The sequence below is a fragment of the Mustelus asterias genome, chromosome 14, assembly GCF_964213995.1.
Source record: "Mustelus asterias chromosome 14, sMusAst1.hap1.1, whole genome shotgun sequence".
NCBI classification, from domain to species: Eukaryota; Metazoa; Chordata; class Chondrichthyes; order Carcharhiniformes; family Triakidae; genus Mustelus; species Mustelus asterias.
Window position 1 is genome coordinate 85,120,245 of NC_135814.1, and position 18,006 is coordinate 85,138,250.

Consider the following 18,006-nt stretch of genomic DNA (forward strand, 5'->3'; position numbering starts at 1 on the left):
CCTTAATTCCTCGAGAAATCAAGAATTTATCAATTTCTGTCTTGAAGACGCTCAACGTCTCGGCCTCCACAGCCCTCTGTGGCAATGAATTCCACAGACCCACCACTCTCTGGCTGAAGAAATTTCTCCTCATCTCTGTTCTAAAGTGACTCCCTTTTATTCTAAGGCTGTGCCCCCGCGTCCTAGTCTCCCCTGTTAATGGAAACAACTTCCCTACGTCCATCCTATCTAAGCCGTTCATTATCTTGTAAGTTTCTATCAGATCTCCCCTCAACCTCCTAAACTCCAATGAATATAATCCCACGATCCTCAGACGTTCATCGTATGTCAGGCCTACCATTCCTGGGATCATCCGTGTGAATCTCCGCTGGACCCGCTCCAGTGCCAGTATGTCCTTCCTGAGGTGTGGGGCCCAAAATTGCTCACAGTACTCCAAATGACATTGCACATATGCTTTCTGCAGGCCTGCCAGTGCATTATTTATCCCCAGCATCCACCTTCTATAGACAGCTCCATCAAAGTCCTCAACTGAGATCTCCGCGCAGTCCCCAGGTGTGACCTTGTCCTCCCAATGAGTGGGAACTCGTGCTACCTGCCTGCTGGCCATTCATGCACGGAGTCTCAAGCTAGGGTTCAGCCTTTATGCCATCCTCTAAATTGCCAACAATGTCAGTATCTCAGCTGATAGTTTCAAACATGAGAGCAAGTGGCAATGTTTCTTCTTCCCCACTATCTTCCTGCTCTTCCACTTCTTGCTTTTGCAGTACTGCCTGACCAGGTTGCAGCTCCTGGCTATCTGAATGGAGAAAGGCACAAAGGAAGGATTGTTATGAGGGGAATCTGGGGAAGTCATAGATAAATGTTCATGATCTGCAGCTTGTAAATCCAGAAGAGCTTGTGGGATAAAGGAGAGGGGGGATGTGTAAGGAGGATTATGTATGAGGGTACCTTCAACTTCAATATTTTTAGCCCAGTTGTTGGCCACACTGGTGACTACCATCATCTCCATTGGGGTAAGGCCATTGTTGGTTTTTGTCCCCATCAGTTAGTTCCTGCTGACTCTGGTTATGCACCAACCTGTCTTGCGAGTGAGAATGTCAGTTTGAGTGGTGTGAAGTTTATGGATGACCTGTCTGTCTGGATTGAATAGTTGACAGTGTGTGCAAGCTGTGAAATGTGAGAGTGTGAAGCTTGCAGCAGCGCTGAATCTGTGAGGATAAAGCAAAGCTGTAAATATTGGGGGTAAGTCATGATCAATGGAGACTTGTTAATTGAGTGAATGGGGATGTGTTGCAATGAGAAGTTTGTAAGGCTCATGATTCAGTTTGTAGGTTCTGGCATTGTAAGATGCATTCAATGATCTTGACCGTTCTTATGAGCTACTTGCTGCACTGCATCTAGGTCCTCAGGACCTGCATCTAGGTCCTCAGGGCCAACATCTGGAATTGACCACCACTGGTCCCATTGCTATTAAATAATGGATCACTAACTCTAGTTGTGTGTGGTGTAGTTTCAATGCCTGTTTGGTTTGGGTATTTCCAAAGCAATTGGGAGTTTTATCTGGACGGTGATGCATCAAGACAGCAATTGAGTGAGGGTATACAAGGTAAAACAGAGATTCGGCTGTAACTACTAAACACCTAACAGAGCAATTAGTTTCACAATTTTATGTAGAGTTAACACACAAACATTTTTGTTATTGATATTTCAAGGCACATGGATTATTTTATCTACCTAATCGTAGCTAAAGTGTCACCTGCAATGGATTTTCTTTCCACTTCTGCACTGTTACCCCAGATGTCCTTCAAGAATCTGTTCTCAAGCCTTTCGTATTTCTCATCTGCTTGCTGCTCCCTGGTGACTTCATACAAGAGTTTTTACATGATAACACCCAGCTCTTCCTCACCATCACCCATCTTGTTGCCTCTACTGTTGCTATAGTGATAGACCTCTTATTTGAAATCTAGTACTGGATGAGCGGAAAGTTCCTTCAGTCAAATATTGCATAGACCCAAGCAATTGTTTTTAGTCCCCGCTCCAAACTCCGCTTCCTAGCTACCAAATCTATCCCTGCCATTGTTAACAGCTTGCGTCAAATTGATCCATTCACAAATCAGTCTATTCACAACTTTAGTTGATCCTGAAAATGAGCTTCGGACCATAGATCCATATTATCACCAGGACCACGGATTTCCACCTCCATAACATCGCCCAACTTCACCCTGCCTCGAATCTGAAATCTTCATTTCTGCTTTTGTTCCCTTTAGACTTGACTCTCCCATCACACTCCTGGCTGGTCCTCACCTTCTACCATCAGTGAATTTGAGGTCATCCAAAACTCAGCTACCTGTGTCCTAACTCGCACCAGCTGTTGCCCCTGTGCTCCTTATATACATTGGCTCTCACTCAAGCAGTTTCTTGATTTTAAAACTTTCATCTTTGTTTTTGTGTCCCTCTGTGGCTTCTCCCTTCTCTTTTCTGTAATCTCCTCCATCCCAACAACTCTCCATGATATCTGGTGCTCATTAATTCTGGTCTCTTGTGCATCCCTGGTTTAAATTGCTCCATAATTGGGGACCATGCCTTCAGATGCCTAGGACCTAAGTAATGGAATTTCCTCCCTACATCTTTCTGCCCCTCAAACGTCCATCCTCCAAACCCAGTGGCAGGAAAGTTCCTGCTCTGCTCAGAACTTATTGTTGCCATGAGACTCCGAGGAAGACATGGCAAATGCTTTAGAGATCTCCTCAAATCATCCCTGAAGAGGCCAAACATAACCAGCAACTCAAGGGAGACCCTAGCTTATGACCAACCAAAATAGAGATGGTTCATTCAGAATGGCAATGAACACATGGAGAGACTTCATCAGGAACAGAGGTGAAATCAAAGAATCAAATGGAAAGAGCAAACCTCTAAACCATTTATCTACCAACTCTTCAAGCACCACATGCAGATTGTGCATTGGACTCATTAGACATCTCAGGATCCATCAAATCGGAGTGGAAGCAAATCATGCTCGAACCCAAGGGACTGTATAAGAAGAAGATAGAGGAGGATCTCACCCAAAAATGTAACAATATATAAGATTTTTTTAGAGCACAAACCTCTGAAATATATCTGCAAACATCTCATTTTGGCCTCTTGCTCATCGCAATTATAATTGTTCCACCATTAGAGACTGCTTTCAGTTGCCTAGGACCTAAGCTATGAAATTCCAAGCCCACACATGGGAAGCTTCCTCCTTGTTCCCAAATGCAGATTGAGAGCAGACCTACATCCTTAGAATTCCAAGTTTAATTAAAGCTTACAGAGTTTACTGAACTAGTTATTGAAAGATTGATGGCATGAATCATATTGATACAGCTCATACCTGTCAATTTGAAGTTGGCTTTTGATCAACACAGTCTGAATCATCAAAAATGTGAATGAAACAATTTTAGGTGACAGACATTTGGTAATTCATTCCTCAGGGCAATGCCATGACCAATCAAAGTCCAACAGCCTGATTTAAATTGCAAACAATGCATAGCAGTTAACTGTTAGACACCATCAACTGGTGCATTTTCCATGGCAATGCCTCTACCAGTCAGATTCCGCTTGCCAACCAATCAACACTTTCTTCTCATACAGCATAAATTTCTTGTTTCCCCTGACATTGATATTCTTGCGAGCAGTTCTGTCGAGTGCAAGACCAAAAGTTTTGACAAAAAAGTCTTCTTTTTCAGAAATATTCAAGTTAACAAATAATTAAAATTAAGTAATTTCATATTAAACAGGGTAGACTGGCATCCTATAAATAAGAGAAATCCACATTTGCTACAAAATAATTATTTGACCTCCCTTTTTATTTTTCAGTTTGCAAGTACACAGTCCATGAGAGATGTGTTTCCAAAGAAATTGCATCATGCATAAGCACGTATGTGAAATCCAAAAGGAATACTAATGTAAGTGCAATTTCACTGATCGTTTGCAGTGCATACAGAAGATAGATTTTGAACTTGTGAATACTGTAAGACTGAAAATGGAGCATTCATTCATGTTTTCGAATCTTGCTCGAAGCAAACTTTACAAACAAATAAGTTCGCTGTCTTAAGCAAACCATTCAATAACAAACCCAAGCCCAATAATTGAGTGCTAATTTTTCAGAGATATAAAGAGATTTATCTGTAACATTTTTGTATTTGAGAAATTGGTTGTGCTGTTAAAGTAATTGTTGTTTAAATACGTTTAGTATAATTACCTAGGAAATACATATTGGGGCAGGTCATAGTCTAGACTAAGTCATTATAATACTTGATCTTTGTGCCTTTCAAAGCCTGTCAATGAATCAGAAACATCATTTGGGTTGTGTGATGAAAATATATCCCAACTAAAAATTAACTCCTTTGATCTAGATTTTGTTAAAACATAGCATGCGGTCATCAAAAACAAAAAATAGCCCAGATTTTCTGATCCCAGATGTGGCTAAGCCATTCGCTGCTACAGAGAGGTGTGGGGTAGCGGTATTGGAACTTCCAGAAGCCAATTTACATTCAAACCCCAAACTTGAGGTTTGTCAGGATTGGCCCTTTTGGATCCCACGTTGATGGTATCCCCAGACTTGTCGGCTGTAAACTTGGATTGTTTGCCCAGTGCTTGAGTAGTTGTTACCCACTGCTCAGTGCAGCGCCTTAAATTCAGAGGATTCAATTCAAAGTGCTCCGGCACCCCGACATATTTGAAACTGTTTACCTTCCACCCTCCAACACTGTTTATTCCTTCATTCCCAACATTGCTTACAATCCAACATGGCTCAACACCATACCTCCCCACCCAATGAACCTTCCCAACACTGCTCAACCTCCAAACACTGCTCCTACCTCCCAACTCCACACACTGTTAAACCCCCTCCTGCACCACTGACACTGCTCACCACCCACCCCCCCAACAATATTGCATGTCCCCAATGCTGCTCACCCTCTCCTGCCTCCCAAAATACCTCTCCCACAATATCGGGGGTGGGGGGTTTTCAGTTCATGACATGAAAGGGGACTTGGCATCCATGGAATTCTGCCTCATAAATGGATTTCCTGAAGCACCTGGTTGCCAGATTCAATCGGGAACAGGACAGGAAGGTCCTAAGACTCTGGTATAAAAAGGGAAGTCCATAGTTTCAAATGTGGTCAGTGGTGTGTACTCCCACTCTGTTGCTAACTGAATCCAGGCCATTACAACTCTCAGACTATTGTACTCCAAAAGAATGTCACAAAACTAAATGAATACCACATTACAAGATCATTCCTTCCAGAAATAGAACTGCCATCAATTGTTCAAGAGGATAAATGTTAAGTTTAACAGTTTGACCATTGTCCTCCCTCTAATATCCTTCCCCAGTCCCACACAGACTGACAGGTGAAAAGTGTGTAGGGCCTTTGAGCAACTTGAGGTTTTAAAATTTAATTAAACACCACAAAAAATGTGACTTTTCAAAGGTTGGTTATTCTGAAAATTATTTTATGATGAAGTCATTCTGAAAATAGTGCCCTCATATTTTTTTACTCATGTCAGTGAGATAATTTAACATGTTATATTAGGATTATTTGAATTGGAATCCGCTGGTGTGTCTGTCTGTTTTATGCAAGAGCCCTATTTGATTTATACAACGGAGCTAATTATCTGATTAATCTATGTTACTGATCTAATTTTTTTCCCCCATTTTTCTACCTTCTATACAGGTTATGCAGCACGTTTGGGTGGAAGGGAACTCTCCAACCAAGTGCGACCGGTGCCATAAAAGCATTAAATGTTACCAGGGTCTCACAGGTCTCCACTGTGTTTGGTGCCAAATTACTGTAAGTACAGAGAAAATAAGATGCAATTTTTAAAACGAACATGCAAGGATTTTTTGAGAAAGTCCAGTCATATTTCATCAGCACTAGAGGGCAGGCTGGTTTCGCGGCACCGTCAAATAATTGTTGCCAATGGAAATGTTACCCAGATATGCACAGTTTGAAACAGGAATGGTGATGATCATGAAAAAAAGTGTTCTTTGCGCGTTTCATAGTTCACCATATTCGCAAGATTTTTTTTGTCAGATTCTTTTGCATTTTATACAAAGTCCAGATGATGATGTTTCATTTTAAAATGAAGGGAGAGGAGCAAAGTAGGTGAATCCGTGCATTCGGTTAAGACGACAACTCACGAGACGTGGAAAATAAACAAAACAGATATAAACCATTGATGTATATCATGTTAAAATTAGCTTATTTGGTGTTGGTGTCGTGCTGTTCATGGAGGGGAAAACAATGCCATTTCAGTGTACAACTCTTCCTTGTGTTGCTAATTTTATCCTAAACGCTGTCTCACTTGCCCTTTGATTTACATTTTCCTTGGTGCTGCCATTATGATACTTGCACTGCAAAATAATGATTCATCTGCACGGCTGTCTTCCGTGAGATGCTATTGCCAGATTTTTTAAAAATAACATAGTAATGGAAAGAGGGGTTCTTAAAAGGAGAAAATAAATTTCCATCTCCCTTATTGTCAAGTCCTCAAAGTAGTATTTCACTCTAATTAAATTTCCAAAGTAGGGATCACAGCTGCACAAGCCCAGGTTACTACAGTAAACCAGGCTAGGGATGGGAACCGAGCTATTATTACATGCTGTAGCACAGTATTTCTGAGGTCAACTATTTCACTCTAATTAATGTCCCTACCAACATCATTAGCTCAAAACAAATCCTAGTTATGGGAATGAACATCATGTCCAAACTGCTATTTTCAGTGTTATTAATGTATTGGCTTGTGGCGTTTGCCTAGATATCTGGATTCAAAACTCTACTCGGGCAAGAAAAGCTATTACAATTCTATATTTTCCCAGTTCTGATCAAGCATCATGACCTGGAACAGGGGCAGGCTTGTAATGAAACACATTATGCCTAGACACAGGGCCTTGACCAATGGAGGAGCCCCTTGCCTCTCCCCCTTGTGTCTGTGGGCACCAATCAGAGCCTGAAGACACTCTGCATTTGAACCTATCAGCAGGCAATGCAGAGTAACATCAGACTTTGATTGGTCGAGTCCCCTCAGAGCAGGAAAACACTGGTGAACATTGAGTGATTAGGAAGGCGAGAGGCAGCAGTCAAGGCGAAGATCTCCTGTGTTTACTTAAGTAACTATTTTGGGTATTGGTGAAAAAAGCCACGAGGAAAGGTGGTAGTGAGCCAGCCAGCAGATTTGGACTCAGAAGCAAACCATTAATGGGGGAGCAGGGGCGACTCGATATCCAGGCCAGGGGCTGAGGAAGGCAGAGCAGGCCACAGCCAGGCAGTCAGCAGCGAAGCAAGGTTGTCGAGGTGAGGTGCAAGGCGCCGCTGGGAATGACAAATTGGCAAAAAGAAAAGGTGGTGAGTGAGCCAGCCTGCAGTAGGGACTCAGGGTAGCCATCATCGAGCTACAAGGGGCGACTTGACTCACAGGGCTGAGGAGGGCAAAAAAAGACTGCACTTTCAGAAAATTCATTTTCATTAAAATTAAGAAAGATCAGTTAATATGAAGTGGCGCTATCAATCTGACAATGAAATCACTTTAAAGGGGAAAGAGAAGATCATCATTGAGACTGTCAGTGTTATTTGTGACAAAATAATGGTGCAATTGTAGATTAGAAGTGAACCTCTGAAGAAAAAAATTTATTCTGCATGCTTTTCGACAGAAGTTTGGGTGAGAATGCTAAAAGCCACTGCAGTAAGAAATTAAGTGAATTCTACTGGGAGGACATAGTCTCTTCAGAACAAATCTTTTTGAAGCTGAAGTGAAACAGTTCATTTCATAGAATCATAGAAACCCTACAGTACAGAAAGAGGCCATTCGGCCCATCGAGTCTGCACCGACCACAATCCCACCCAGGCCCTAGCCCCATATCCCTACATATTTACCCACTAATCCCGCTAACCGGGCAATTTTTAGCATAGCCAATCAACCCACACATCTTTGGACTGTGGGAGGAAACCGGAGCACCCGGAGGAAACCCACACAGACTCAAGGAGAATGTGCAAACTCCACACAGTGACCCAAGCTGGGAATCGAACCCAGGTCCCCGGAGTTGTGAAGCAGCAGTGCTAACCACTGTGCTACCGTGCCGCCCATAGATATTTCATGGAAAATAATGAGTTCTGTGCTTCTAGATCATCAGCTGATTTGTACAGATTTGTTCGTGATCGTTTGCAGGCAACCTTTCCAAATGTGGAAACCATTCTGAAAATATTTTTTAAAAACTTGACACAAATGATTCCAATGAATGTTCTTTTTCTGTATTAAACAGAGTTAAAAAAATATTTGCAAAGTACAATGAATCAGGAACATCTGACAAGTTCAGCAATATTGATGATTGAAAGTGCATCTTTACGACGAGATTTTATCCACAATGATATTAATAATTTTGTAAAGAAGTACAGAAAAAAACTATCTAATTTGCCATGCAAGCAAGGGATGAAGCAAGAAAATCTTTTTAAAATCTTTCCTTCTTCCATATTCTCTTGTTTAAATTCTGTTTTTCAAAATGGACCATTGCAGGTCTGATATAATGGCCGCAGCTGATCATATGCCGATACTTCTGACCACCATCACTCCCAAGTCTTTCCTTCAGAGAGTCTCTTCCGAACAAAGAACGGAATCCTGCAGACAGAGACACTATATTGGACTTGGACTGACTGGACACTCCAGTCACGTGTCCAAATCACGCTGAAGCATCTCTGCATCCACCACACAGCTCATGCTCCCACCCAACTTTGTATCATCTGCAAGTTTGGAGATAATACATTTAGTTCTGTTGTCCAAATCATTAATATATACTGTGAACAGTGGGGTTCAGACCCCTGCGGTACTCTACTAGTCACTGCCTGCCAATTGGAAAAAGACCCATTTATTCCAACTCTTTGCTTCCAGTCTGCTAACCAGCTTTCTATCCATCTCAATGGATACATGCAATCCCATGTGCTTTAACTTTATATAGTAATCTGCTATGTGAGACCTTGTCGAAAGCCTTCTGAAAGTCTAAATAAACCACATTCACCGGTTCTCCCTGGTCAACTCTATTAATTACATCCTCAAAGAATTCTGGCATAATTTGTCATTTCCTTTTCATAAATCCACGCTGACTTTGTCTGATTGTATCACTGCTTTCCAAATGCTGTGCTATGAAATCCTTGATAATGGACTCTCACAACTTCCCTGCTACTAACATTAGACTCACTGGTCTCAAGTTCCCTATTTTCTCTCTACCTCCCTTTTTGAATAGTGGGCTTACATTAGCTACCCTCCAATCTGTAGGAACTGTTCCAGGATCCAGAGAATTTTGGAAAAGGACCACCAATGGATTTACTATTTCTAGGGCCACTTCCTTAAGTACTCTTATTATCAGGCCCTGGAGATTTATCCACTTTCAATCCCATTAATTTCCCCATTTCTCTACTAATATTGATTTCCATTTAATTGGAAATGGTCACTGCTAGGCACTTGTGTGGCACAAATGCCAGTTCCCAATTATCCACCTAATCTGAACGTTATCCAGGTCTTGCTGCAAGCAAACACAGACTGCTTCAGTATCTGATGAGTTGTGAATAGTACTGAACACTATGCAATCATCAATGCACATCCCACATCAGAGTGTTACTGATGAAGAAGCTGAAAACGGGCCCACGACATTATTTACAGTGATGTCTTGCAGCTAAGATGATTAACCTCCAACAACCACAACCAGCTTTCTTTGTGCTAAGTATGATTCTGACTAGTAGGGAGTTCTCTCCCGGATTTGCTCTGGCTTCTTAATGCCACATTCGTTCAAATGTTATATTTATGTCAAAGGCAGTTATTCCCACCTGACCTCTTGAAATCAGCTCTCCTGTCCATGTTTGGACCAAGGCTGTAATGTGGTCAGGAGCTGAGTGACCCTGCCCACACTGAGCGTCAGTAAGCAGGTAAATGTTGTATAAGTGCTACTTGACAGAACTGCCAAACTGTCCATCATTTTGCTGATTACTGAGAGTAGATGGGTGTGGTGGTAATTGGTCAGGTTGGGTTTGTCTTGTGTTTTGCGGACAGGTTTACCTGAGCAATTTGTCACATTGATGGGTAAAAGACACTGCTGTAGCTCTACTGAAGCATCCTGGCCAGGAGAGTAGCTAATTCTGGAGCACAGGTCTTGGGTACTACAGCTGACAATTCCTCTGGTCTTTGCTCTATCCAGTGCCTTCAGTCATTTTGTGAAATTCCCTGAAACAAATTGAACTGGCTGAAGATTGGCATCTGTGATGCTGGGACTAAGGCTCAGCTGAAGGCTGTGATGGATCATCTATTCAGCACACTTCATTGAAGATGAATCAGGTGATTCAGCTTTGTCTTAAGCACTGTTTGTGGACTTGGCCCATCATTGAAGATGGGGACGTATTTTGGAGCCTTCTCCCCGTTAGTTGCTTAATAGTCAACCACTATTCATGACCTTGTGGCAAAGCTTTGATCTGATCAGTTAGTTGGGGATTGCTTTGCTTTGTGGAATGAATGCTGTTTCCTCGATTTGTAAGCCTTTCACTGGTGCTACAATGCAGCGTCTATGTGAGTAATATTTTCCACCAACATTGTGCTACGATCAGTCCAAAAAGACGTTCTCCCTACCACACAATTGAGCAATGTCGTGTCAGTGCCAGTGTGATGTATAGGCTGTAGATCCCAGCAATTGGCAGATTGAATCAAGCAGTGTGTAATAGACAGAATACAGACCATACTCACCAGCCTATGCTTTCAAAACCCAAAACATTACATCTACTGTTAGATGTAATTTTGCATTTGCTAAATAATCCTGAATACACTAATAGCTATACGAACGAGCAATTGAAGATAATCAAATCGAGCTTGCAATGTGGCTCATTTATGTTTGCTAGAAATTATATACATTAATATAAAGAGGTTCATTTTCTTCAAACAAAAGGAATAGGTTCAAGACTTGCACATTATCCAGGAGCCTGGAGAGCCTTTGCTTTCTCCATGACTGGCCTGGGCCAATCAGAGTCTACTTGCCAACCAACAATATCTGTAGTATTAATTATTGTGATTGGTGAAATTTGGCATTCTTGTGTTTGTCCTGAGAAGTGCAAGATGAACAACCTGGACAATGTGTTTCTCTTTTTAGCAATGTTCAGGTTCTGTACTGCCAGGTGACTATTTGGAATGTTTATTTTGTGGTGGCTTTTATTTTTGCGCTTTGGTCAAGTGGGCATTGTGACTGAAGCAAGTCAAGGTGTTGGTGTTGCAGTTACTGACATTGCACACTAATAGCAAAAGTCTCATCTGTTGACGAAGATCTTCCACTTCTTCATCTGTGGTCCTTTTACATGCGTGGGTCGCAATACCACCCTTCTTTTCCTGACCACTCTAATAAGATCTAACTCACTACCTAACATAAAGGAGGCGATTTTCCAACCTTGCCACACCTGGCGCAGATCACGGCAATCTTGGAAAATAGCATGTATGCCTAACAGCCCGGCGCCAAATGATTTGCAATTGTCCCGGCCCCTTTCCACTGGCACAAGCCAGATCATGCCCAGGAAGCGCATGAGGCTGATTAGCATGAAATTGACTTGATTTCAATCTCATTAGCAAATATTGTCCCCTCTCCCGGAATGTTCCCACCTTTCCAGCGGGACGTCACATGGACATGAATCAACACCAGCCTCCACTATCACAGACCAGGTTCGATGGCCACAGCAAGGAGTCCATTGAAGTCTCAAGTGATCGGCAGCACAGGTGGGCAGTGCCAGTATGCCAGGGGCAATCCAAGGGGCCTGACTGGGGATGAGGTCTGACTTGGGGTTACAATGGGAAGGGCCTGAGTAGGGGCTACAGTGGGGAGCTATGATGGTGGTGGGGGACTATGTAGGGGTGGAGCAAGAAGGGGTCATAATGGGGAGGGCATGTTGGCGGGTCACATTGGGGTCATGTTGGGGGTCAGGCAAGGGGACCCATCTGGAGGGCCCCAATTCCCTGATGCCAACAACCTGCATTGGGGAGGGGGTGGGTAATATGCCATTGATGGGAAGTCCCAATGTCTGTGGAGGGAAGGAAAGGATCACCGAGTGCACTGTGAGATTGGGGCATTCTTACAAAACGGCATCCGAGTGCCCTGAAGCTTGGCTCATTGGCATGGTTAGTCTGCCCCCCCCCCCCCCCCACCTCCTCTGCCCCCCCCCCCTCTGCCCTGTGCCTGTCAGACTGGCGCAGATCGCGCCAGTGTTCCCGCCGTTATAACACTTCAATTTTATTTGATAAAATTCTGCCCAAAGAGTTTGATTGCCTGGGACAAAATCTTCTGGGAAAACTCTTCCTGATGCATTGCAATGTCTGCACTTTTAACTCCAGCTCAAAAAAACTTTTAAACCAAAGTTCCTCATATTACAGACACTTCTTGCAGATGTAGTTGCCTGGGATCACACTACTCTCCACAACCTCCCACACACTTCATATGTGGAGCACTTCCTGCACCGTCATCTCTATTTAATCTTGTTTTAGATATTTGATTAAAGTTCTGAAATTAACCCATTTGGTTGATTTTAGACAAATCACTAGGAATAAAAAACAGATCCTTCTTTCTCTGCATTGAATTTACACACTCAGCAAATTTTCCACTGTTAACTGTCTTACCGATTTTAAAGTTTAATTCTAAATATTAACCCTCATTTCAATTTGATCTACTTCGCATCTTACCAGAGCGTCCCACTCTTACCAAATCCTCAACTTCCCAATCTGTTCATGATCTACTCCGCTAACAGTTCCTTAGAAGTGAGCATATTTGCACTCCCCATCACTAAAGAAATGTCGGTATTCGGGGTAATAATGCTTTACCTCAGCAGCCAGTGTCAACATCACTTAGTCCCAGGTAAATATATCAATTAAAGCAAAGCCAAATTTGGTCTGATTTTATTCTGCGGATTCCTGGTCACCCAAAGTCCACTCATATTGAACCTTTACAAAGAGAAGACGGGGCAGCACGAGGGCACAGTGGTTAACGCTGCTACCTCACAGCGCCAGGGACCCAGGTTCAATTCCAGTCTCAGGTGACTGTCTGTGTGGAGTTTGCACATTTTCCCAAGGTCTACGTGGGTTTCCTCCGGGTGTTCCGGTTTCCTCCCACACTTCAAAGATGTGCGGGTCAGGTTGATTGGCCATGCTAAATTGCCCCTCAGTGTCAGGGGGATTAGCAAGGTAAATACGTGAGGTTACTGGGGTAGGGCCTGGGTGGGATTGTTGTCACTGCAGGCTTGCTGGGCCGATTGGCCTCTCTCTACATTGTATTCTATGATTCCAAGACCTGTTAGTTTGTTCTCATTCTCAGGATGAATGTATGGTGTGAAACCTATTTCAACCCACAAGTTCCAAAAAGAAATGTAGTTTCAGTGAATAATATATATTTACATAAAATTAAAATGGGCTACGGTGATACCTGGAGAAATTATCAGATCTTATTTTCTAATTCTTCAAAGCTTGACAAAGGAGACACAAGTTCAATGTTCCTCCACATAGCTCGTTCCTAATTTCAAACTGAGTTTTAGAAGGGTGCTTCTCTATAGTGAGGGAGGAAAATCAAACGATTGAATTAATGCCATGTGTCCATGAGCAGCTGGCTCATGAGAAACATTTTCAGAAACCATGGGGGAAGGTCATCCAGTTACCATCTTTACAGGAGTATGAGATTTAGAGAGGAGAAGAAAGGAGATTATATAAAGCTGAGCGGTGCAATGAAATGAAAAATCTCTTCAGCTCTAGAAGGATGCTTGAGAACATTTTGAGTGGGTGTTTTCATCAGTTGAGTGGGAGAGGGTTAAATATCAGCAGAAGCAGATCTAAGAGCTGTCTTGTAATTCGATTGAAGTCAAATAGATTCAGTTGTTTGTGCCAAGGGTGGCTCATGGAAACTGCAGTCACCAGAGCATTAATTATGTAGGATCCCGAGTTTGTTTGCTGTATTTGTGATCTTGGATATATCTCTTTGAAGTCTGCACCTACAGTAAACCCTTACCATATCCCGAGTGTGTTCGCTCTTTCTGAAACCCTGCTAGATATTATTTTTTAAAACGTTAAATTGTTGACACTAGTAATGAATAATACTTTCTGAATAAATTGCATTTTGTGACAATCGACATATGTGACTAATTTAAAGAAATCCCTTTGTTGTGTCACGGCCTACATATGGTAAAATTTTAAATCCAGGAATAATTAAGCCGGTTCAGAATTCAGTTTCAATTAATTCCCCACACTTCATTTTTAAATCTTTGAATTATAAAGAAAACAGTTAATGGCGTTGTTGCCATCATTGTTTAAAAAAATAATTTTCAAGACTTTGGATGGATACATTTGAACGTGGAAAAAGCAACAGTAAAGAAAAGGGAATCCTTTCAATACATATATTTGGTTTTTATGTGGGTCAAGTTACTCTCATCTTATAACATGATTCCATTTCAACCCAGTTTGCACAAAAATAATTTACAGTCAACAGATCTTTCCCTTACTGTCGCATACAGACCTGAAATTTTAGCAGAGGGTTTCATGCTCTGTGGAAATGCAAAATTCCAAAGCAGACTCCAAATGCATTTCCTAAATTAATCCAGGGTTCAGTCTGCAGGGTCAGATATCTCTGATGACCTTGGGCGGGATTGTTCTGGCCGCGCTTGCCCCAAGACTGGAAAATCCCGTCCGAGGTCAATGGACCTTTGCATGGTCTACCCCTGCACGCTACGATTCCCGTGGCAGGTGGGACGGGAAAATTCTGCCCATTGTGTAGAATATTCTAGTCCCAATTTTTCCAAAGCTTTGTCAAACACAAGTCTCAATGTGGGCCAGAAAATTAGATGTATTCCAATTTCTGGGCACCCAATTTCCTAGGAAATTTTTCACTGATAGACATGGGCCTTATTTCTTTATTAAAATTGTGTTTCAAATGGTCCCTATAGAATTTTATGACTTTGTTATATAATTCACAGCCATGGCCCGCTCAAGCAGGCTTCTTGTTGTTGATAAAAGTTGTTGTTTATTGCTGCAGTTTGAATCGGAAGTTGCTCTATCCTTTAGTTGGTTTTATTAGATAGTTTAACTGTTACCACTTGATTTCCTTCATTATTCTTGATTGCTGACGGTAGTTAAATCACACCGTACAATGTGGTAAAGATGGGTATTTCAAACACTTCGATAGGCATCATCCACTGAATCCAGTGTCATGGGGCTCACTATAACCATTCTAATTTAGCTAATGTCCCACAAAGTGTTGAGGAAGAAAATCCACTCCCTTCCATTCCTTTCTGCTAAATAGGTATTGATGATGAGACTCATGTTGGCACATGCACTTATTGCTTTTGATAAACTTTCACCATATGAACTGCTGAGGCTGTGACGAATCTATGAAAGAAGCTCCAGGGTGAAATTTTCCCAAAAAATGACAAAGGATGGGATTTTCCAGCCGCGCTCACTCCAATGCCGTAAAATCCTGCCCGAGATAAACAGACCTTTGTATGATCCGCTACCTCCACCCGCTATGATTCCCATGGTGGGCGGGCTGGGAAAATTCCCCAAGTGTCATTTTGGGCAAGAAAACCGTGAATAAGATCGCAATCGCCCCACATTTGGTCATTTTTGGGAGAGTGGTGAGTTTTGCACCGGTTCTGAGAGGGACAGGGCCTAAAAATGCCGATACTTCAGCTTCACAAAGGTCGAGCGCCCCAATCACTATTTGAAATTGAGGCCCCCCCAGCGCCCCCACAGACATCGGGGGATCCTCATCCCTCCACCCCCTCCTGGCACTGCCCTCATTGAAGGGATGTTTCCCTCCGGCCCTAGTGAACAAAGATCTCTGGCATCAGGGCATTGAATCCCACCTAATGCACGCCCCTTCATGACCCCGCTCCCTATGCCCCAACCCCCTCAGGTTCCACCCTCCTCATGGCCCAGCCGGTTCAGGTTCCACCCTCCCCATGCTCTCACTCCCTTGGCACTGCTCCGGCACCCTGGCGATACCCACCTGGCAGTGCCAGGGTACTATCTGGAAGTGCCAGGTTGCAATACCAGGGTGAAATTTGGCACTGACGGCACCTCTGACGAAGGGTCATCCAGATTCAAAATGTTGATTCTAATCTCTCTGCACAGATGCTGTCAAACCTGCTGAGATTTTCCAACATTTTCTGTTTTTGTGCTGGCTGACAGCGCTAGGTGGGCAATGTCTAGCCGTGTCCCCAACACCGAGGGATTCAGTGGCCTCCAAGACCCCCGGTGTGGGCATCATGCTTGTGTTTGCAACTGTTAGTCAGGCCTGGGACGGAATGTCAAAAATAGACCAAAGAACCTTTCAAACAGGGTAACCAGTGCGACATTAGCAGGCTTTGCAATTGGCATCATAGGCAGTTCCTGAAGGGCCTCTCAGCAGCCAGTGAGAATACCCGCCACACAAGCCCCAACCCAACAGTGGGCCCTGACCTGTGGAACTCGAGCCCCGCCAAGGTCCTCCATCCTTGAAGGTTCCCCTAACCCCACACCATGGCAGTGGCTGACTTGCCCTTTTGCACCCTGGATATTAGTGCTAAGCGGTACTCACCCCCTCACCCGCCTTCACAATCCATGGAACCTGGACCACACTTCAAGGGACCAGTAGTGATTTGCACCCCAGTGACATGCCACTGAGGGGATGGGAACCATCCGGGAGGGGGGATGGTCCTGTGTCGAACTCGCCAATGAGATTGAAATCTAGTCAATCTCATGCTAATCAGCCTTGCATCTTTCTGGGTCAGATCCAGTTTGCACCAGCAGAAAGGCACCGGAAGATTGCAAACCGTTTGGCGCCAGGCGCAGAACCTGTCTTTAGGCCGCATGCAGTTTTCCCAGATTAGTGTGATCTGCGCCAGGCACAACGCGGCCGGAAAACCACAGCCCCAGTCTAATCTTCAATACTCCTGGAAACTTGCCTTGTTGGTCATGGGTGCAAGATCTTTGTCAGAGTAGCCTCTTCCTTCTCTGAAGCCCACCTGCTCATTTGGGAGGATGGTTTCTAAAACCAATTTTATCTGGTTAAGGGCAAGCTGTTGAACCACCTTGTAAACCATAGATAGAAGAGTGATGGAACACTTAGCTCTTGGAATATTGGGTTGGTTTTCTTGGCTTTAGGATGGCAACAGCTTTGGAACAGTATCAGACTCCTGGGATTATCCCAGTGTCAAAGATGTTGGAGGCAAGTTTTCCAAGCTATATCCAACCATTTGGGTCTTGGCCCTTGAGAAATTCTGGATAAATGCCAATAATCCCAGTGACCTGCCCAGGCTTGGTAGCTGTCAGCACTGTGTCCATTTCGTCAGGGGTGAAGGCAGCCATAAAGGTGTATGAAGAGCTGAAGCAGCCTTTTCACTCTACGTTTGTTTTCAGTGATGGCCATTGCCTTTGAGTTGGTTAGGATCTGCGCTGACCTTTGGTGCCTCATGTCAGGGTGGTGAGGTGGTGAAGCAAGTTCAAGGGCTTCCTGCTGGACTGTGAGGATTGTAGGTTTCCAGTGGTTCCTCACCATTGTGCTAATTTACCTTCATTTCCGGAATCTATGACTGCTGTTGCTTTGTCTGGTTCTTGAGTGACATTACACTCTGCCAGAAATCCTTGGGTCTTCTGGAACCAGCATGGCTTGCAGTCTTACAGAAAAGCCAGTGTGTCACTGTCAAGCAAGGACTCAGTGTTTCCTTCTGTATGACCCCACGTAACACCTGGATGGCACCTGGGACAGTACTCTCACTATCTGTCTCAGCTCATCAACACTGGCCAAAAGGTGAAAAATCAGGGGTGAACCTGGTCCAGTGTCATGGGGCAATGTAGCAGAACATTCCACACTGCAACTTTACTTGTTTACTGCAGAATGTTATTCTGTCTTGTGGTCCTGCAGCTGAACATGTCCATGAGGACAATGTCAGTGTGGGATCCTTTGTATGGTTTGGTTCAGTTAAAAGGCGTCATTTT

The 18,006-nt window shown here is 43.4% G+C and overlaps 1 protein-coding gene across 2 annotated transcripts in view; it reads left to right on the top strand.

The window, feature by feature from the left end:
- Positions 1 to 18,006, top strand: part of LOC144503830 (diacylglycerol kinase beta-like) — a 559,892-nt gene that overhangs the window by 235,427 nt on the left and 306,459 nt on the right. For both annotated transcript variants that reach the window (XM_078228759.1, XM_078228758.1), the window contains 2 exons: positions 3,856 to 3,944; positions 5,715 to 5,831. In XM_078228759.1, coding sequence (XP_078084885.1) covers positions 3,856 to 3,944; positions 5,715 to 5,831 — 206 coding nt within the window. The remainder of the gene's footprint in view (positions 1 to 3,855; positions 3,945 to 5,714; positions 5,832 to 18,006) is intronic.